General features: G+C 44.0%; 1 protein-coding gene across 1 annotated transcript in view; it reads left to right on the plus strand.

Annotated features, from left to right (window-relative positions):
- PLEKHA6 (pleckstrin homology domain containing A6) overlaps positions 1 to 22,604 on the plus strand; it is a 933,224-nt gene that overhangs the window by 569,497 nt on the left and 341,123 nt on the right. Inside the window, exon 12 of the mRNA XM_085646599.1 lies at positions 19,941 to 20,024. Coding sequence (XP_085502725.1) covers positions 19,941 to 20,024 — 84 coding nt within the window. The remainder of the gene's footprint in view (positions 1 to 19,940; positions 20,025 to 22,604) is intronic.

Raw genomic sequence — 22,604 nt, forward strand, 5'->3', positions numbered from 1 at the left:
TAAATTTCTTCCTAAGGTTATCTCTGATTTTCATGTCAACCAGACCATAACTTTACCTACGTTCTTTCAGAATCCCTCGTCGCCAGCGGAAAGGTCTCTCCATTCCCTGGATGTTCGGAGGTTGTTGAAATTTTATCTGGATAAGACCAAGGATATTCGTAGGTCTGACCAATTGTTCGTTAACTATGGCTCAGTCAGGACGGGTCTTGCGACCTCTAAGCAGTCCATCTCTCGGTGGATTGTGTCCTGCATTCAATTGTGTTATCAAAAGGCTAATAAGACCTTAGGGGGTAAACCTAAGGCTCATTCCACCAGGGGCAAAGCTGCCACGACGGCTTTGCTGCGTAATGTTCCGATTGCGGAAATCTGCAAGGCGGCCACTTGGAAGTCGGTCCATACCTTTGCTGCGCATTACTGTCTGGACACGGATGCCAGAGCAGATGCTCAGGTTGGGCAGGCTTCGCTGCGAAATCTGTTCGCACAGTAGTGGTAGTGTCTTGTGGGTTCTCCACCGCTTTTGTTGTGTGGGGATGGGCTTGCCATTCTATTCACTAGATTATGACTATACACAGAGATCCCCTACTACAGAAGGAGTAGTTTCTTTTCTGTAACTCCAGTTCTGTAGTAGGGGTATCTCTGTTATAGTCATAAGCGCCCGCCCTCCTCCCCGGTGGAGAGATACTTATTCATATGCAGAATGCTACAGGTCTGGCGTGCTACGCCTTCAAAAAGAACTGAAAGTAAATGGGACCTGCTGGGCATTCTGGGATACTGGGGAAAGTTCTGGAAAACTGGAAAGTTTTCTTAAAGGCACAGTATCCTGTTCCAAGTCACATAATGGCAGCCTATGGGGCTTGTCTGTCCTCTCCTTCCTCTCTATCATTCCAGAGGCTTTTGCTGGTAGAGGCAGGGTTTTTTCCTTTGTGGAGAAAAACTAGACAGGCAGGGCTGTTTGTGGATGTTGGTGGAATTCTAGTTGAAGTACTGGACAGTGTAGCCTGTGGGTATAGGCTGCATTATCTGTCTTTAAATTAAATTCTCTCTTAAAGGTGTATGCAGGTCTGCATGATTTGCCACCTTTTAGAGATTATTTTTTATTGCTCCGGGGTCCACGCACATGGGCGGGACTATTCACTAGATTATGACTATAACAGAGATACCCCTACTACAGAACTGGAGTTACAGAAAAGAAACTACTCCTTATCGAACGGGCTGCTGCTCATCATGGGGTGGAGCTACATTCTGACGCCATTGAGGAGGACTTCCTGCTTGACACTTTCGCATCTTCAGAAAGGACTGTCAAGACTCTTCCCATGCTTAAAGGGGTTCTGAAGCCTGCCAAAGACATTTTCAAAGACACCACAAGAGCCCGGGTGTTAAACTCCAGGATTGAAAAGAAATATAAGCCTGCACCTGGTGACCCTAAATACATTAGGGGTCAGTTGCCATTAGACTCTATGGTGGTTGCCAACGCTCGCAAAAGAGCCCACTCACAGACAACTGGTGATGCTCCTCCCCCAGACAAAGAGTCAAAGGTCCTTGAAACATCAGGCAAACGTGTTGCAGCGCAAGCAGCCAATATCCTGCGCATTGCCAATACACAGGCACTCCTGGCACGTTATGACAGGTCACATTATGACACGCTGGAGTCACTGCTCCAACATCTACCAGAGGAGTATAAAGAGTCAGCCGAACTCCTTATTAGAGAAGGACAACTCCTCACTAATGCATCCATAAAATGCGCCCTAGACGCAGCTGACACAGCGGCCAGGGCAATAAACACAAGTGTCATGCTGCGACGCCATGCCTGGTTACGCATCTCAGGCTTCAAACCCGAGATCCAAAACAATATCCTCAACTTACCGGTTAACACGGAATTTTTATTTGGCCCAGACGTTGACACTACCCTAGAGAAAATAAAAAAAGACACAGATACTGCCAAATCTATGGGGGCGCTACAAACCCAACAATTCCGTAGTGGCTCCTTTCGTCGCACTGGAAATAGGGGAACGTCAAGGGGTCAGGGGTCACAACAACAGTATGCTAAAGGTGGCACACAAACCACCTACGACAAAAACAACAGGGGTGGATATCGTGGATCCAGCACCAAGGGCAGGGGACGTGGATATGGCAACACCAGGTCCTCCCCAAAGAACAAACAGTGACGCCCTCTCCCTACCCCCCGACCACTTAACACCTGTCGGGGGACGACTCCAGCTGTTCCTGTCCGCATGGAAGAACATCACCACGGACAGGTGGGTCAGGGACATCATTCAACATGGGTACTGTCTGGAACTAACTTCCACTCCACCCAACATACCACCAAAGCACCGTCCTATGTCAGCCGAACACTTAGATTTACTCCAGCAAGAAGTGCTTGCTATGCTCGCAAAAGGGGCCATAGAAGTAGTGCCCATCGCCCAGCAGGGCACAGGGGTGTACTCTCTGTACTTCTTGATCCCAAAAAAGGACGGCTCGCTCAGACCTATCCTGGACCTGCGACCCCTAAACCTATATATACTATCGGAGCATTTCCATATGCTCACCCTCCAACAGGTTCTCCCACTACTCAGTCAAGGGGATTTCCTAGCTACGCTAGACCTGAAGGATGCATACTTCCACATACCAATACACCCTTCACACAGGAAATACCTCAGATTCACTATTCAAGGGAATCACTATCAGTTCAAAGTTCTCCCCTTCGGAGTAACAACAGCACCCAGGGTCTTTACCAAGTGCCTGGCGACAGTGGCCGCGCATCTGCGAAGACAAAATATTCACGTCTTCCCTTATTTGGACGACTGGCTAGTTCAGGCCAAGTCAGCACAACAATGTGCCACCCACATGTCCCACACCATTCACCTTCTTCACGATCTGGGATTCTCACTAAATTACCCAAAATCAAGTCTCCAACCTGCGCACGTACAACAGTACTTGGGCGCGACAATCAACACTCTGGCTGCCACAGCTCAGCCAACTTTAGTGAGAATCAACAGCATGCAACTGCTGATCTCAAAATTCAAACCTCAACACTCCCTTCCGGCGCGAGTGTTCATGCAGTTGATAGGCATGATGGCCTCCTGCATCTTCATAGTCCCACACGCGAGACTACATATGCGCCCGCTTCAGGAGTGCTTAGCACGTCAGTGGAATCAGGCTCAAGGACAGTTGAAAGACCTAGTGTTGATGAGCGGTCGGGCATACAACTCTCTGCATTGGTGGAATCCACAAAACCTTTGCAAGGGCCGACCGTTCCAAGAGCCTGTTCCACAAATACTGACAGCGGACGCGTCTCTCCAGGGATGGGGAGCTCATGTACTCAATTACACAGTGCAGGTACTATGGACTACACAACAAAAGAAGATGCACATCAACCTTCTGGAACTGATGGCAATCTTCCTGACGATGAAAGCATTCAAAGTACACCTGTGCAACAAGGTCGTGTTGATCCGGACGGACAACATGACTGCCATGTACTACATACAGAAACAGGGAGGAACACACTCTCCACAGTTGTCTCATCTAGCTCAGAGCATGTGGAAGTGGGCCATTCAGAGGAACATATTCCTCATGGCGGAACACCTCCCAGGCAAGGACAACCAGATGGCGGATCTGCTCAGCAGACACAGCCACCACATGCACGAGTGGGAGTTACACCCATCAGTACTCCAACCGTACTTCCAGCAGTGGGGTCATCCAGAAATAGACCTATTCGCCACAAGGGAAAACGCAAAATGCCAAAGCTTTGCCGCCAGGTTCCCACATCCACAGTCGCAGGGCAATGCGATATGGATGAACTGGTCCGGCAGATTTGCGTACGCTTTTCCCCCAGCGCCGCTGTTACCGCTGGTGGCACGCAAACTGCGACAGCACTCACTGACACTCATCCTGGTTGCTCCAACATGGGCACGCCAGCCATGGTACACCACCTTTCTGGAACTTTCCGTGGTGCCGCATCAAAGGCTGCAGATCAAACCCGCGCTTTTGACGCAGAACCATGGAGAAATTCAGCACCCAGATCCGCAACAGCTGAACCTGGCAATCTGTTCTCCTGAAGTCCTAGAGTTTGGCTACCTAAACCTGCCACCTGACTGTATGGAGATCATTAAGGAAGCTAGGAGACCCACTACCAGAGCTTGCTATGCAGCCAAATGGAAGAGGTTTGTCATTTATTGCAACAACAATCACATTAACCCGCTAGACGCATCTATTCAGAACATAATCTGCTATCTATTACACCTATACCGATGCAATCTGGCATACACCTCAATACGTGTCCATTTAACAGCAATAGCAGCCTATCTCCAAAACAGGCAGCACCTCTCTTTATTCAGAGTGCCTGCCATCAAAGCCTTCTTGGAAGGACTTAAACGGGTGATTCCCCCAAGGCACCCCCCAGCACCGGTGTGGAACCTCAACTTGGTCCTCACCAGACTAATGGGTCCACCCTTTGAACCTCTCCATTCTTGTGAGATTCAATTCCTCACCTGGAAAGTGGCTTTCCTGGTTGCCATCACTTCCTTAAGAAGAGTTAGTGAACTCCAGGCACTAACCATTCAGGAGCCATTTATACAAGTTCACGCAAACCGGGTCGTACTACGTACCAACCCCAAATTCATGCCTAAAGTAATATCGCAGTTCCACATGAACCAAACCATTGAACTGCCTTTTTTCTTTCAGAACCCACAAAATGTCGCTGAGAGGATGCTCCACACACTAGATGTAAAGAGGGCCCTCATGTACTATATTGACAAAACTAAAACCTTTAGGAAGACTAAACAACTCTTCGTTGCCTTCTCTCCACAACACAAAGGCAACACCATTTCCAAAGCAGGTATAGCCAGATGGATCGTTAAATGTATCCAAATTTGTTATCAAAAAGCTAAACGCACATTAACGATTCCACCACGAGCCCACTCAACACGAAAGTTAGGGGCGTCCATGGATTTCCTGGGAAACATTCCTTTACAGGAAATATGTAGAGCAGCCACATGGTCCACTATACATACATTTACCAAACACTACTGTGTAGATGTACACTCAAAACAGCAGGCAGCTGTAGGACAGGCTGTTCTCAAAACTCTTTTTCAGACTGCTGCAGCTGGCACGGGTAGCCGCCGCTAATAGGAGGTACTGCTGTGTATTCTATGCACAGATATGAATTCAGCAGCCCACATGCCTCGAACTGAGTATGCTACTTACCAGTATGCATCTGTTCTTGGCATGTAGGGCTGCTGACATTCATATCGCCCACCCTCCTCCCCGGCGCCTGTCGCAGCTGCAGCTCTCAGAATTACTGTATAGCATGGTCATCACTTCCTGTATCTACTCCATCACTGCCACAATGGCGAAAAACAATCTGGGGATGGAGAGGATGCCCATGCGCACTGTGGTCCAGGGGAGGAGTGACCCATCTCAGGATACTTCGAAGACTCTTCCAGGACAACAATGTGCAATCATCCGGACCCAACACTAGGCGGCGATCTATGCACAGATATGAATGTCAGCAGCCCTACATGCCAAGAACAGATGCATACTGGTAAGGAGCATATTCAATATATATGTGGGCGGAGCCTAACCACACATCTCATCCTGAGATCTGATTGGCTGTCAGCACTTCATCCAAGAAGTGTTGGCAGCCATCTTGGGACCAATATACATGATAGCACCTCATTAAAAAGCATTGCAGTTAATAGAAGGTTTTAAGACTTTAGTTACATTATAAATCATTTGTTCATGGTACCATACTCATTTTAGGAATTGTGGTATGTTCTAAGGTGATTTCACCATGTGAAAAAGCCTTCTAGGATATCATGATTGAGAGAAAAATATTTTCTCATGCTTTTCCCACAGAGGTTTGGAAGGTGATCTATAAGCTAAACTGAGAGCTTATTTTCTGTAAATTCACATTATCTTTCTCAGTCATGTGAGAATGAAGTCTGACATTCTCAGTAAAACATGTACATCCAACAAGGGCAGAGACTGTCAAATGATTCCTTTGTGTTCTACTGCAGCTTCCAAGAGTGTTCCAAAGAACAACTAGAGCGCTAACAGTCCTACTTATGATAAGCGTATGGCACACCTGAAGCCATCTTGCTTGGATTAAAGTGGTAACTCTTAAAACATTTAATTTAAAAAGGAACAAAATGAGGGGGTTCTTTTTTCCGTAAAAAGTATGATTAGTGCTGCAGAAAGAACAAGCATTGGAAATGCAATAGGTCTCGCCTTTGATTAAGTTTAAACCATTTGCTTTGCTGATGGTATTGTATAGCAAAGCAAATGGCTTTAACTTAATGAAAGGCGAGACCTATTGCATTTTTAATGCTTGTTAAAGACTGTTATCAGGTACCGGAACACATTGTGAAGCTTTTGTTAAAATTAGCTTCTTGCAGCCCTCTGTGTATATGGATTGCCTTTATGGTTCTTGTAGCACGCAATTTAATTACGAAAATAAGAACTGTCCTCCTTATTTCCCTGTGTTATGTAATATTACTGTAATAAGTATTTTATCTGTTTTTAACACTGGTGCTTTTATGATTTTTTTTTATTGTCAAAAATCGAATAAAGCTGATTTGATTTGATTTGCAGTGCCTTAAGATGATTACAGCTGCAACGTAGCCCTTTTTTGCTTACATACAAATAATGTAAGCACAGTAAAGAAATATTAAAAAATTGTATATATTTGTATTTTACTCCATCATATTTTGTGTCGCACGGACGTGTGTGAAAACTTAACACACATAAAAAGATTAAACAAATGTACCATTCTGTGCCCTAACTTTATATCCACTCATGACGCATGTTTAAGTAGCTCTGCTATGTTGCATTGCTTTTGTTTGCAATATAGTTCATAGACCTTTGCAGTCACTCCAACATATGTCTGAGAGCCCTGTATAGATACATTTGGTGTGCCGGTTCTATGGCCATCTATATAATACTAATGTATACTACAGGATTTATCTCACAGTACTTATATTCCATTTAGAAAATGAAGGCAGCCTTTCATTTTCTTCTTTGCTGCTCTGAGCTGAGCATTCAGAGCCATTGTCGAGAGGGTGAGCAAGCATGGCTGCTATGCTGTGTCTGAAGGAAGCTGGGGGATTTTTTAGCAAAGGTGAGCTTACATTTTGATGCATCCATGGTGTTTCCGCTGGTGCTCAGAGGGAAGGACTTTCCTACGGAGATATAACTTGAGATGCTCATATGGAGACTGACTAATGCTGCATCTTGGTTTTCTCATTTAAATAACAAAAACGTACACACTTGACATAAATTGCTTTCTTGTTCTTCTGATGTGCATGTCACTATCAAATCAACGCACCCTATTGTACAAATTGCACACGGAAGGAACATACAAAATCATAGAATCTTCTTGTAAACAAGTGGTTCACTACATGACCCACAGAGAACCCTTTCTAGATCCTGAAAGGGATCAGGGAGAACATGAAAGGTAGAACTGACCTGATGGAGACTGGCCTATCTAAGTTGAATTTACAAGCAGCAGTAATGCTAAAATCGCACATATTTAAGGAGGAAAAAAGGAACGATAAAAATGCACATATGGAAATATTTGTAAAGAACTGAAGGTCATAATGTAGCTAAACTTACACTGACGTGAGGATTATGTTATCCTCATGCAAAACATCCATTGACTCCTCAATTGGTTCCAATCCTCTCTCCAGCACCTGTTCAACTACTGTCACACTGCCAGGTTCTTGTCCCTGCATACTTTGACTGCGGTCTACCTGCCACTGGTTTTGACTGCGGTCTACCTGCCACTGGTTTTGACTGCGGTCTACCTGCCACGGGTTTTGACTGCGGTCTACCTGCCACGGGTTTTGACTGCGGTCTACCTGCCATGGGTTCTGACAGCGGTCTACCTGCCACTGGTTTTGACTTCGGTCTACCTGCCACGGGTTTTGACAGCGGTCTACCTGCCATGGGTTCTGACAGCGGTCTACCTGCCATGGGTTTTGACTGCGGTCTACCTGCCACTGGTTTTGACTGCGGTCTACCTGCCACGGGTTTTGACTTCGGTCTACCTGCCACGGGTTTTGACTGCGGTCTACCTGCCATGGGTTCTGACAGCGGTCTACCTGACATAGGTTTTGACTGCGGTCTATCTGTCACAGGTTTTGATTGCGGTCTACCTGCCATGGGTCTGACTGCAGTCTACCTGCCATGGGTTTGACTGCAGTCTACCTGCCATGGGTTTTGACTGCGGTCTACCTGCCACGGGCTTTGGCTGCGGTCTACCTGCCACAGGTTTTGACTGCAGTCTACCTGCCACGGGTTTTGACTGCAGTCTACCTGTCATGAATTTTGACTGAAGTGTACCTGCCACAGGTTTTGACTGCTGTCTACCTGGCACAGCTTTTGACTGCTGTCTACCTGTCATGAATTTTGACTGAAGTGTACCTGCCACGGGTTTTGACTGCAATCTACCTGTCATTAATTTTGACTGCAGTCTACCTGTCATGAATTTTGACTGCAGTCTACCTGCCATGGGTTTTAACTGCAGACTACCTGTTTTTCAGAGGTTACCAGATTTAGCAGATGACCCTTGGCGCTGACTTTTCGACTCCTGGCCTCAAAGGTGACAACAGCAGTGCCAAGACCAGAATGCACATTGAGTCCTAATGGGCACTGTTTACATTCTGCAGCTTCCACTGGGACCCGGGACATTACCCTTACAGTTCTCTAAAATGCATCAATTGAGTAGTGCAATGCCCACTCGTATGATCAAATACAAAGTGATAAAAGTATGAACCAAAAACATTTTTTCAAAACATGGCAACATGTTTCACTGTTGTGAATGAGTGACCTTCTCCTCTGTACTTCGCATCAGTGATAGCCCCATACACGCTATAATAAACTAAATTGTGTCCACAATAAGACAAATATAGTCCAATAACACAGTTCACATTTCATATATATGATCCATATTAATTAATTAATTCAGGTGAACCTAATCACTATTGTTTTTCAAATCTCTCTTTTCATCTTTTCTGAGAGTTACCAATGCATTTATTTTTCAGGTAGTCACTGGGGTAGCATCAAATCATAACAGCTTGTAATATAAATTATTTGTTCTTGTTTATTTTTAATGCATGATATCCTATCTCAAGGAACGCACATTGTGCTCTTGTAATAAAGCGAGAAATGAGTAATGTTGCCTCCCTGACATCTCATGCCATCACCCCAGTTAAACTATAGGTGGTATATAGAAGCTACATTTATCTGTGTTAATAACTGCGTTATATTAATCACATACTTTTTTATAGAGTGCTTGAACGATGCCTATTATTGTGATGTCATTAGGGTCAAGGTCGTGTGACATCACTTCTTCGGACGATGGCACTTCCTGTGATTCCATTGAAGTAACAGAGTTTGTGATGTCACTTCCGATACCCTTGATGTTTTGGTAAATCCACGCCCATGCCCACCTGTTCTTCATACTGTTGACATTACATCCAAGTATCTCACCGCACTGATATCTGACCTGCTGCCACTGTGTCCGTCTCGCACTATTACTAAGATACCCCAGTGCTAAGGAGCGGACTGCCAACACGTTTAAAGCTGGGAATGTGTTCCTTTGGCGTTATTACACAAGTGCAATATGACAAATGCAGAATGCACCTACTCTCCACAAAAGTGCATGCTTCATCTGCGGCACTGTCGGAAGTGCGCCGAAAACGTGTGCATTGTGTTCAAATATCTTTAAGCTTAAATACATATGGAATGGGCAACATGTGTGTCTACATTTCACTTAATATAGGCAGCCCAATAGTGCAAAATGTGATTTACCTACTTTAAAAGCAGTGTGAAGGTTCTGTAATATGGCTGCTTCGCCTTTTACAGAAACTTTGCTCTGGCGCAAAAAAAAAGAAACGCATTGCATTGGAGCATTTTTGCTAAGTAAGAATATTAAACGTAATAAAATACAGCAAATCATATTACAGAAAGCTGTGTACAGAAAATGGAGAAATTGTATGTACAATCATATGTAAGGCACGTATTACACAAGCATCAAATTGTGCAAATGGATTTGCACTGGTGCAAAGTTTCTGTGCAATGTAAAAATGTTTCTGTGATCTGCCCTTCATTTAAGCATTTTCTTTATTACTCCTCGCACGAGGGCGAGGAAGTCAGGTACACATACTCGATGCTGCGTTTTAAGATTTTTTTTACCCGAACAGAAACAGAACCACATGTCATGCTGTTGGTTTAATGAGTCACGAACAAACACCCAGCATTGCTGGGCAGAACTGGCAACAGAGGAGTGTAGCTATGCTTTGATTGGCAGCAAGGCGTAAACAAAGAGGCCTCTCGTGCTTGTACATCAGCTCTGCTCCTCTGATAGGTATGCGGAGTGAAACTGTTTCGCCCAGCATCTCCCACTCGACATGAAGCTTTGAGAAAAGTCGAGACTGCCGTATTTGAGGGTCCGCGCTCCACAGCGCGTGCATCCACGCAGAGAGGCCGCCATGCTCTCCGACCCCAAGCTCCCCGGCTGTGAGGCTTCACACGTGTGATATATTTGTTTCTCATGAGGAGCCCCAGTGATTGGAGGAAGTGCACACTGCCGGGCGTATACTTCGTGTTGTGCTTCACCGAGCTGTGTCTTCAATGTGAGTACAAACGATCTTGGGAGAGGATGTGGCGTAACGGCCAGAACTATCTACCCTGGAGCTGGAGAACCAGGTTTGAGTTTGACGTCGGCTCCACATCCTGTGATTCTGGGCACATCACTTAATTCCCCCGTGCCTAACGAAACATGTATGGGTCCTTGTAACTGGTGCTCATGTAAAGCGCTCCAATACCTTCGGGTCGAGTTCGCGCTATATAAAACTGCAAAAAAAAAAGTTGACAGGCGCAGGCAAACACCGGTACCCTACACTGCACATTGACAGTGAGAAATGTATTTTGATTTGTTTTGTATATAGTATGAGTGTGTGTGTATGTATGGGGTGGGGGGACCACATATGGTTGTACCAGATTGGAGAGCTTAAAGTACCACAATATATTATTATACATACAGGGATCCCAGGGCAAGCATGAACCAGTGAGCATTTGATTATTGCAACTTTAGTTAAAGTGTAGTTGTAATGTTCACATTACGTTGGTGTGCATTACGCGTCACGTGGCTCTGTGGTTATTACACAGTGGTGCGCAGGCAGTACAGGTGACAGGTTGTAGGGAAGAAAGACCTGCTCTGTACAAACAAGGGGTTGGAAGCAAGCGGGCAGCCAAGAGAATGTACAATTATTTCTAGAAACAATGAAAACAAGCTTTGGCAACGCGGCCGCGAAAGTGAAAGTGATCGCAATCGCGATTACGATCGCGTGCTACGGAGGGCGCGCGTGCACGTTCACGTGCACTGTAGCTTTAGGCCAGGCAGCACTTTGAAAAAGCCTGTTTACAAAATGTCTCGGCCAGATCAGCGCAAGCGCTGAATTAGACGAGACCTAAAAATTAGGGCACATTTTGAGTGACTTCTCAAATCCTCTTCTATTTCATTAAAAAATTCTGACATGCAGACTGAAACATGCACTTTCAATACCAGCAGCAGTTTTCCCTGGTGAGCAGTAGCTTTACTACAGTGATCTAATGAGCAAAAATAGTGCTAACATTCTGAATTTATGGCAAATGTGTGACACATCTGAATGCCTTCTTGATGGAATCAAAGTAAAAAAATGAAAGTATTTCCTACTGAGGAGACTGCAGTAAATGAGGAAATTAGGAAACTTCATAACAAATAAGTCTCCCAAGATGGCCACCAGAGACAAAAGAGCCCAAATGTAGCCCAAATATCACCCAGGTGTAGCCCAAGTATAGCCCAATGACAGAATGTCCCAGAGTGTTCTTAAAAACAACTAGAGCGCTTACTGTCTTCATTATGACAAAAGTATGGCACACCTGAAGCCATCTTGATTGGAATAAACTGGTAACACTTAAAACATTTAATTTAAAAAGGAACACAATGAGGGGGTTCATTTTGCCATAGAAATTATGATTAATGCTGAAGAAAGAAAATGAGGGCACATTTTGAGTGACTTCTCAAATCCTCTTCAATTTCATTAAAAAATTCTGACATGCAGACTGAAACATGCACTTTTAATACCAGGAGCAGACTTCCATGGTGAACAGTAGTTTTACTACAGTGATCTAATGAGCAACTAGAGTGCTAACATTCAGAATTTATGGCAAATGTGTGACATATCTGAATACCTTCATGATGGAATCAAAGTAAAAAACTGAAAGCATTTCCTACTGAGGATACTGCAGTACCTGAGGAAATTAGGAAACTTCATAACAAATAAATCTCCCAAGATGGCCACCGGAGACAAAAGAGCCCAAATGTAGCCCAAAATCACCCAGATGTAGCCCAAATATAGCCCAATGACAGAAGTGTGCAAAACACTTATTATTTTGTGTTTTTGCAGTGTTATATAGTGCAGACTTGTCAGGTATTGGAGTGCTTTACATGAGCATTGGTTACATCACACAAGAACAAATTCATTTTGGTTGTAGACATGGGGAGACTAAGTGATTTGACCAGAATCACAGAATGTCGAGCTGAAGCAGAAACTCCAACCTGGTTCCCCAGTTGCAAAGTCTGCAGTTCTAGAAATAACACCACATCCTCTCCCCTAAGTGCAACATTTAATCAAGTGGTCAACTGGATAAAAAAACATAAAGATAACAAATAATTTAAAAGTGCTTTGTCGCTATTTGAAAACTCAGAAAATATGTCCTTATTTTAGTCTTTTAGAGCACTAACCATAATTTTGATGCCAATAAGACCCTCTCATATATGTAATTTCTAAAGGAAATGCTCTAGGTATTACAGTTTTGATTACATCAAGATGACGTCAGGCGTTCCACACTTTTGTAATAAATATAGAATGTTAGCAATCTAGTTGTTCATTAGGATACTGTTTAGAGGCAGAGGCCAGGGGCACGGACTCTGAAAATTGAAGGCAGGTAGGAGGGTGCAAAGGCAACAATGTAACCACACTGAGCAGGCAGGAAGGGCCGTGGCTGCACAACAGACTATGGAGGGCAGTGGAAAGGGGGGCAGGGGCAACAAACCAACAATACAGGACTTGCAAGAGAGGCTCTGGCAGTGTAATAGACCATTGTGGGCAGAAGGAAGAGGCAATGGTAGTACAACCATACATGCCAACAGACCCGATTCAGCCAGGAAACGTCCAATGTTTTTAAGCTCAAATGGGCTTTATTTGATCTGTCTCCTGTCTACAATCTCCTCTTTTTCATTGTAACTCAAAGGGCAAAATCAATACCCCAGTTTTTTTTCAAAATCTCCCTCTTACCAAGTTCAAAATGTTCGCAAGTATGGTACATTGGATCATGGAAGGAAATGGGGTAGGGACATGGACTTGGATAACAGAGGACAGGAGGGACATGGAGAGGTGCACCAAACTGACCCTGCGGGGCAGGCATCAGGGTTTGCAGCAGCACAATACACCACACAGGGCATGCGGGATGGGAGTGCAGCACAACAATCCATAGAAAGCAAGAGGGAGGGGACAGGACCATGCACAAGGACAACAGAGAACAGAGGGGCAAGAGGCAATGGTAGCTAGCTGACCATAATGGACAGACAGGAGAGATAGCTGCAGCATAACAGACCATAAAGGGCAGGAGGTACGGATCAGGGGCATTACAATGGAACAGACAAGCCAGGAGGGAGGGAGTAGGGGTCTGCACATGTAAACAGAGGGCTGGGGGCAAGGGGGCAGGGCAGGAGCAGCAAGCTAGCCATGGAGGTCAGGCAGGATGGGCACTAGAAGCAAGACACACCATGAAGAGCAACACTGAGACTGTGATGGCATACACACAGACCATGGAGGGAAGGTGGGAGGGGGTCAGGGGCAGCTAACTGACCACACAGGGAAGGTGGGAGGGGCCATGGCAGCACAGAAGACCATGCATGGCAAGTGGGAGGGTTAGTGGCAGCACAATGGCTATGATGGGCAAGAAGGAGGGTGCAGGGGCATGCACAAAGGACGATGGAGGATAGAAGGGAGGGTCAGGACCTGTGCACAGGCAAAGTTCAGGGGAATGGGCCTCACAACAGTCGCACGGGGCAGGCAGGAGGAGCAGTTGCAGCACAACAGACCAGGGAGGGCAGAAGGGTGTGGCAGTACAATGGACCATGTAGGGCAGGAGGAAGAGGATAGGGGCATGGCATGTGGACAGGCAGGGTGGAGGTGGCAGGGACAGGTTACAGTCATCTGACAATGCTAGGCAGGTGGGAGGGGAGTGGCAGCTCAACAGAACACTCGGAGTAGATAAGAGTGGCAGGTCCATGGAACATGGTGGGCAAAAAGGATGGAGCAGGGGCATGCACAAAGACATCGGAGGGCAGGGGGAAGGAGAATAGGGGCAGCAAGCTAAGCACAGAGTTTAAGCAGGAGGTCAATGATGGGGCATAGAATTGGGCAATGGAGGGCAGGAGGAGTGGACTGGTACATCATATTAAATTGAGGGCAGTGGCAGCACATCAGACCATGCATGGCAGGAGGGAGGAGGCTAGTCCATGGATTCACACAACAGAGGATAGGGAGGAGGGGGATGGGGCAGCAAGCTAACTGTTCAGAGAAGGCGGGTATTAGGAACTTTATTGTTTTTAAAACGTGTGTCTGTGCGAACTACTTAAAATATGAACAAGTATGCAGCATAATCTCACTTTTATTCAGGAAGAAGAGGACGTTTGTGACTGTGACTCCGGGCTCACTTGGCAGAAACACCCCCTGACCCTCCACCCCCTACCGCAAAATGTAATGCCCGTGAAAAGGGTAGGTGAACACAGTGTTATATAGAACATAGTCCTGAGAGCACGATTGAAAATGAAAACTAGATATAGTGTATGGTATAAACTATGCACCAAAAAGTGTGATATAAGATGAACCGGCGTGAAATATAATATGCAATACATTGTGCGCAATTACAGATTCATTGGAGAGCGCGAGATAGCACAGGCACTAGAGCGTGCTATGCGATATGCGCCTTGGAGTGTAATATGCACAGGGCAGTGTTGTGTAACCTAACTAGTCTCTAAAGTTGTAATATAAAATATGTGCTGGGGAGTGTAACGTTGCATATGCACTGTGACAAAGATATGGATCCCAGATTGTAATATGTATGGCATAGCACTGTGCGTTATAACATAGGCATCGAGGAAGGCACCTTAGATGGGGCAATATAACCCGTGCGAAGGCAAGTGTGGCATTACATATTCACGGGGTGGTGTTACAGTGCACATGGGCTAGAGAGTGTCATAGCATACGCACTAGCTGGTGGAATACAACACAGAGGTGTGTGGCATTCGGAGGGCACTGGTGGGTGTAACACAGCATTGGGCTCAGCCAGGAGCACGCTGTGACTCTCAAGTGATGTTCGTCCCCTTTCCAGAGAGTAAAATAAAAAGTATTACACATCCGGCAGTGGATGTGTGTTTTATTAACCGTGAGGGGGGTTTCTTGCATAGTGTCTACCGGGATTAGGCACGGTAGGGCATCAGACATGTCAGAGCTTCACTACTGGTGTAAATACATTCCACGTGGATTCATTGTATGCTTAGTCGTCTTTTAATGAATATCACGCAAATCGTCATGGTGATGGGTACGTACGGTTTGTCCAGCATGTCCTAGGTGTGTCTATAAATATATATTTTTTTAAAATAATAAAAAACAGTGGCCGGCCCTGGGGATTGGGGTCAAAAAAATATAATTAGGAGACAGGCCCTGGGGGATGGGGTCATCAGGTCCAATAAATTAGAATAAGAAGGGGAACCACACAGCCCCCCTTCTTAAAAAATTAAAATAAATAAAAGACTGGCATCGTGCCGGAGGCCACGCCCCCTCCTTGCAGCACTCTGCAAACGCGCCCCCTGGCGAATTGTAAGTTGGGGAATTAATTCCTCTTCAATACTGAGGGTCCCTGAGGGCCAACTAGCCCAACAGGCATCTCCAGTATGCGCCAGGGAGCCGCGCTGCAGACAGGTGTTCTGAGGCCAAGCGCCTTTTTACACCTCTCTGCAACGCAGCTCTGTGGCGCTTACTGGAGGTACCTAGTGGTCTAGTTTGACCCTAGGGACCCTTAGGATTCAAGGGGACTTAATCTCACAACTTAGAACAGCCACAGGGCGCATTTACACAGTGGTGAAGGGAGGGGACGGGGCCTGAGGTGACGTGTGCAAACACGCACTATGGCACGTTTTAAATTGGGGATATAATTTCCCTTCAATACTGAGGGCCCCTGGGGGCTAACTAGCCCACCAAGTGCTTCCAGTAGGCGCCACTGAGCTGCATTGCAGAGAGGTGGTCCAGGCCGTGCCACTTTTTACACCTCTCTGCAACGCAGCTCTGTGACACTTACTGGAGGTACCTAGTGGGCTAGTTGGACCCTAGGGACCCTCAGGATTCAAATGAACTTAATCTCCCAACTAAAAACGGACACAGGGTGTGTTTACATAGTGGTGAAGGGAGGGGACGGGGCCTGAGTTAACGTGTGCAAAAACGCCCTGTGGCCTGTTTTAAGAGGTAGTTTTAATCCCCCTGCCCTATTATATACTAGGGGCTTACAGAGGAGGTCATGCTAATCACAGGGGGACCCCAACGCATAATGTTTCCTAGTGTATGTAGGTGTTTTTACTGTATTCTAAGTGTCTTTTAACATAGCACTGGCTCTAGGACTGGTTTGTCAGACTCAGTTACCACCAGTATCCGTCTGAAAAAGTTGAGGGTACAGGATGATTTTGCAACAAGGCTTCTTTCTGCTCTTCTTTTTGTTCTTTCTGCACGTTATCCTTCTTCCTGCACTTTTCTTCGTCTTTGAGGACATCTGTTGCTTCTTTCTGCACTTCTTTTTTTTCTTTCTGTGCATTTTTTCTTCTTTCTTCACATGTCCTATCTCTGTAGGCATAGTTAGAAATTAGCATTTAAAAAACCTTTGAAATTCACAGAAAGAACCATAGGTTTCAGGCACGTTATAGTTAGGAATTAGCATTTAAAAAACCTCAGAAATTCACTGAAAAAAACATAGGTTTCAGGGGTGTTACAGTTAGCTGGACTTTTCACTTGTACAAAACCATTGAAATTCCCCCGTTATATTTAGTTCAGCTAACTATAACTCGCGCGCCCGCAATGCACTGCTGATGACGTCACATATTACATCACTCATGACATGGTCAGTGACATCACTGATGACATCTCAAATTACATCACTGATGACATCATCCTTGTGATAGTGGCAGACCTCCTCTCACCCTAATATAACCTTTGATACACACATTCAAAAATAGAGACTTAAATTTTCAAAACAATGGACATACCAATACCAGTTACAACAACCTCTTCAGTAATTCTAAGATCCACATACACATCCACTCATTCACCAACAGTCCTGTACAGTCACTCATACATGTACTCACTCATCATATGTACTCGTACACCTATACATCCTGTTACACAATGCCACTCATCCATAGAGTTACTCACACACATAGTCACTCATGCTAATAAAGAATCAAACATACATTTACTTGCATATACAGTTATACACACACCACCACACTTACTTCTACGGAAACTTACACATACTTAGTCTTTTAAACAATCACTTATAGACACACATACTTATTCATACAGGAACACTTTCAATCGCTCACTCTCACATATACTCACTTATATACACCAATAGTCACATATCCTAGTTTAAAACATATGTAGTTACTCATAAAGACACTATTGACAGTCATTCACTCACTAACACACCCATACACACACTCATCCACCCATACAGTCCTGCAAACATGCTGTCTTGAACACATACAAACAGTGAGTCACTCATTCATGCACCTATGCACTACGTAATACCCCCCACCGACCCATACAGACACTCAGACACTCATACTGATACTCAAAAAACCAACTAATAACCTATATAGACACTCATGTAGCTACTCACCAACCCATGCAGCCACTTATACACAAAGTGAGAGACTGATACAGATATTTACATATTTAAACATTACTCACTAAGTCATGTATTCACTGAGATACACTTAATCAGTCAGTTACACAATCAATTTTTCAAAAACAAATCATCCTTTTAGACACTTATATACCCATTTATTCTTCCATCGACCTTGAGATATACATATATAAAACTTATTTAATTTTCAGAAAAACACACATTCACTGGATGATGTCATCAGTGATGTCATATGAGATGTCATCAGTGATGTCATGAGTGATGTCACTGACCATGTCATGAGTGATGTAATATGTGACGTCATCAGCAGTGCATTGCGGGCGCGCGAGTTATAGTTAGCTGAACTAAATATAACGGGGGAATTTCAATGGTTTTGTACAAGTGAAAAGTCCAGCTAACTATAACACCCCTGAAACCTATGGTTTTTTCATTGAATTTTTGAGGTTTTTTAAATGCTAATTCCTAACTATAACGTGCCTGACACCTATGGTTTTTTCTGTGAATATATATATATATATATATATATATATATAATTTACAAAACGCCTTTTCTCATCCAAAAAGCAGTCTTGAGCCCAGCTCCTTATGCGTGAAATCTTTATTCAAAAAATGGCATATGGAGCTGGGCTCAAGACTGCTTTTTGGATGAGAAAAGGCGTTTTGTAAATGTTGGAGGATCGCTACCTCGCTTGAGCCCGCCACCGCAAAGCGGCAGGGAGACCAGCGAACTGTGCTTGTTTTATATATATATATATATATATATATATATATATATATATATATATATATCGAGAGAGAGAGAGAAAACAAAAGGCTTTCACGAGAGCATAGCAAAAAATAGGCATTGAAATCAATCACCCAAAAAAGTAGCAACTTCATTAATACTTTAAAACATTTTTTTTTTTTAAATCGTCACTGACCTTTGAAGGCAAATAACCCTCTAAAACACAACGAAATCAGATTTTAACAACACTAATTTGGAAACCGAACAAAAATAGGAGCAACGGCAACATCAGAACTGAACTGAACTGCAAGGAGATTGTGCTGCTTAATGCTAATGGTTGAGCGGCAACAAATCATGCAAACAACAAATGAGCACGCAATTACACAATGGTCTGTCTAGTAAAATAGTTTGAAGTGTCACTCATACTAATCACAGAAATAGACTTATGATGCAGAGACAACGGGGCATGAGGGAGGGGATTTTACACCTAGGATCACAACTCTGTGATAATTCTTTCATCTAGTATGCATCTTCAGCTCACGCCTTATGCAATGAATAATTCAGCACATGTTGGAAGTCCACAGTGACACTAACCTGCAGAACATGTTACAGACAAGTATTTTTACTAAGCTCTGCACTGTTTTCCAGTAGACATGTCTGTCATGCCCCATCTACTATTGGACAGAGAACTCCAAGCTCAGTGTCAAGCTTGAACAGCAGAGCTATTCATGAAGACGTGTTTTTTTTTTTTTCACATAACACTGAAATCTAGTGTTAAGCAGGTTTCTGCGCCCTGCTATTTTTTCTATGGTTAAGGAAACTAAGGTGCAGGAAGATAAAAGGATTTCCCCACGGCCAGACATTCTTTCTGTCAAGACAAGCTGGGATGGGATTCGAACTCATGCCCTACATACCCTCTTGTTCCAAAATCAACAGTTTAACTACTAGTCCTGGGTGTTTCCTTTGTCACTCAGTCTTTGGAGGCTTTGGGTGTGAGGGGTTAACTTCAGAATGGGATTGCAGAGCTGGCAAGTACGGGCATGGTCTGTCCTTATGGGCTGTCCGACTCATCGACTATTGGGTATAGGCCTGAGGGAGGGCCATGTCTCACCTGTGGACGGGGCGGCTCTGTGCCAGATTTCAGAGACTTTGAGTTTAGGCCACCTTAATTATATGTCTTTTGTTTCCACAGTATGATTACATGGCAGACCGGCCGGCAGCAGCAGGCATGCACCCCTACAACTATCCAGGATCCCCCAACATTCACGACAAAATGGTAAGTCCAGGCAGTGAATAACCTCTTAATAAGCTCCAAACAATTTGTGCGAGCCTTCTATATACATTACATTTAAATTTTACTTCATAGGTCATAGATAGGTTTCTGACATGGCAAGGGACATGAATAAAAATGTTTTGTACCCGACAAGCTGTTTTCCAATCAGACGACAACAGTAACCCATAGAAAATGTTACTTTTATGGGGCAGGCTGCCCCTCATTGTTAATTTGAGTGTTGTTAGCGACTATTGTGCTTTGTTTCTTGGTGTATTGCCTATGTTTAGGGAATAGCATGGCCTCCTACTAACCTTTTCCTGCTTATATATGTTCATTTCTGATTTTGGGTGCCTTAATATTCTGTTTGGCAACTCGCTCCATGCTTTGACCTTAGTCTGTTCAGAAATTCAAATAATAAATATACATCAATAATAGGTAATTAAATCCAGTACAATAGAAGACCAGCATTGGCAAAACGTCTTTTTTTTTTTTGGTAAGCATGTATAATGGAAACTAAAAGTTTTAAAGTCTAAAAAAAATGAAAATGCTGTATACATACGTTTGCAAAGAAAGTGTGGGAAAAGTTGCTGGGCCCTCACAAAATGAAGAAGAAATAAAAAAGACATGAAAGGAGAAATTGGCTCATCGGGCTTGGCATTGTAGTGCACTACTTTTTAGGTGGATGGACCCTTTTGGTCCGGAAAATGGCACCATTCACAATGCAAGAGAGTCCATGGCGGAGTGGACTGACCCATTTGCCCCTTGCTGTATGCTGTTGTGGGCAGAAGCAGATGTGAATACTAATTAACAGCGCAGTGAATGAAGAGGGCGATCGTCCAGACTTAATAAAAAGGAACTACATTAATCATCATCCTTGGATGTAGACCGAAGGTTCTCGGTGGCCAGCACAGTGACACACTATCAGGCACCATACCAGCGGAAAGTGCAGAGAGACACATGCGTTATCCAAAAAAGAAAGTGATTAGTTTAATTTTGTATTTGTAGAACGAAAGTGTACCATAGAGATGTCTCCTGGCATTTTAAATGCGAGGAAGTTAGATCAGCTTACAAAGGAAAAGTGCTGGGAAGATGCAAAAGCCAAGTTTTGAGTTTCTTGTGATAAAGTTGATGGTTGCCCAGAGAATTTGAAGGACTGGGACAGTGTGTCCTTTTTCATTTTTGAATTATCTTAATTGCTTTTTGCCTAGTCTGTGACTCAAAAATTGCACACATTGATAACAATAAAAATGAGACACATTGGGCTCACTGAAGGGGTCTCTCCTGCTAGCAGTAGACCCTGTGTGTAATGAGGTGGCATTGGCTCTTGTTCTCGTTAATCAGAAAAGCGTAAACAGCGTGTGGGTGGGTAAAAATCGGTGGGTAAAAATCTGCAAATCTAGGACTTAGTAGATCTCTGGTCCTGTGGGAGTATCGAAGAATAGTTTCAGAGGCAACCTTCGCTAAGAAAAATACTGTTGACTGCAGAATAGTCCCCGAAGCAGATGCTAGCAGTGGGAAGTATCTGGATAGACTGTAGGAAATAGAGTATAGATAAATGTTGCTATTGTTAGTGAGACAATCATTGAAAATAAGCAATTTAAATAAAACAGGAATTCATCAGATAGCATTCAAAGCTGAACTTTCTTCTGCAGCAGCAGAACGCCCAAATTTCAAATTTTCATTTGAACTGGAGCAGGAAAAATCCTTGCTAGGAATCCGGCAAGAGGAGTAAATTAAAATAAATTGGCTTTGAGGAGATGCAAGGTATCTCTGCTGCTAAAGGGCAAGAAATTGCACTTGAAGAGCCAAGGCGTGCATGGAAGTCAGATAAGAGATCAAAGACAAACTGAACAAGCATTGGCATAGCCAATAGGTCTCGCCTTCGGGACCTTATAAGTGTTTAACCATGCAACAGTTGCATAATTAAATACTTATAAGGTCCCAAAAGCGAGACCTATTGGCTATGCCAATGCTTGTTACAGTATACAACTATACAAGTCATATGTGCAAGGTCACATGTGTGGAACACCACTAATGGAAACAATCACCCGCCCAACGGGATTATAAGAGGCCCAAGAAAAAGGGTCCTAGTATATCAACACTGAGGGCTGACCCATACAATTGTTCAAAATTTAAAAAAGAGATTTATTTATAAAAAAAATATATATTTCTTTTATTTTGATCATATCAAACAAGTTTCTTGTATCTCAGAGAGTGCATAAATAGAACAAACAAAATCCTCAATGAATGTATAGGTAAATCTTGTCCCACACAAAAAACAATCATAAACATCAGTCATACTTGCGTTCACTCTAAATAATATGCACATTAATTTCTCACCAATTACACATTCCTACAAAATAGCAAAACAATCCAGATGGTAAAGCTGCCACATGGTGACAGAGTGAGACATTCTCGTGTATCCTCCAGATGGTAAGAGGAAACTGGATCCAATTGCACAAGAACGCCAACGCGCGTTTCGGTGTAACGCCCTTACAGGGGCGACACCTTCGTCAGGGCAGGAGAGGATACATTGTTTGATATTGGTTACAAGGTCACATGTGTAACAGGCATTAAAGAGGC

Source organism: Triturus cristatus, chromosome 1_1 (genome assembly GCF_964204655.1).
Source record: "Triturus cristatus chromosome 1_1, aTriCri1.1, whole genome shotgun sequence".
Lineage (NCBI taxonomy): Eukaryota > Metazoa > Chordata > Amphibia > Caudata > Salamandridae > Triturus > Triturus cristatus.